General features: G+C 43.5%; 1 protein-coding gene across 1 annotated transcript in view; it reads right to left on the bottom strand.

Moving 5' to 3' along the window:
- LOC119592703 overlaps window positions 1–238 on the bottom strand; it is a gene marked incomplete at its 3' end in the record, with an annotated part of 5,029 nt that extends 4,791 nt beyond the window's left edge. Inside the window, 1 exon segment of the mRNA XM_037941632.1 lies at window positions 122–238. Within this exon segment, the coding sequence (XP_037797560.1) occupies window positions 122–138 (17 nt within the window). The 5' untranslated portion in view covers window positions 139–238.
- Between the last annotated feature and the right edge of the window lie 109 nt (window positions 239–347).

Below are 347 nucleotides of genomic sequence, written 5' to 3'. Positions count from 1 at the left end.
AAAAGATAATGATGATATCGACATTATCTAAACCCCAATATCACTCGCAAAGACAATAGTATCAACGAGAAGAAAAAAGATGCAAACACACTCACTCACACAGTAAAGACACGCACCATACCTTAAAAGATCGCTCATGACTTGCCGCTGTTGACGCTGCGGTGAAACTAACCATCCTCCCAACCCGTGGAACTCACAAGGCAGCTGCTGCAAGCTACAGGTGCGTCAGGCAGAGGTCAGCAGGTGTTTTTAATCACGCGTTATTAAAACTGACCACTGAATTTCAAAATCCGTTTCCCTCGTGATTCATATTGACTCACGGCGAGTTTGAATTTTAAAGAAGTGCC

This window comes from Penaeus monodon, chromosome 30 (assembly GCF_015228065.2).
Source record: "Penaeus monodon isolate SGIC_2016 chromosome 30, NSTDA_Pmon_1, whole genome shotgun sequence".
In the NCBI taxonomy this organism is placed as follows: Eukaryota; Metazoa; Arthropoda; class Malacostraca; order Decapoda; family Penaeidae; genus Penaeus; species Penaeus monodon.
Note: the sequence above shows the minus strand (reverse complement) of the source record. Positions and strands in the feature narration are given on the sequence as shown.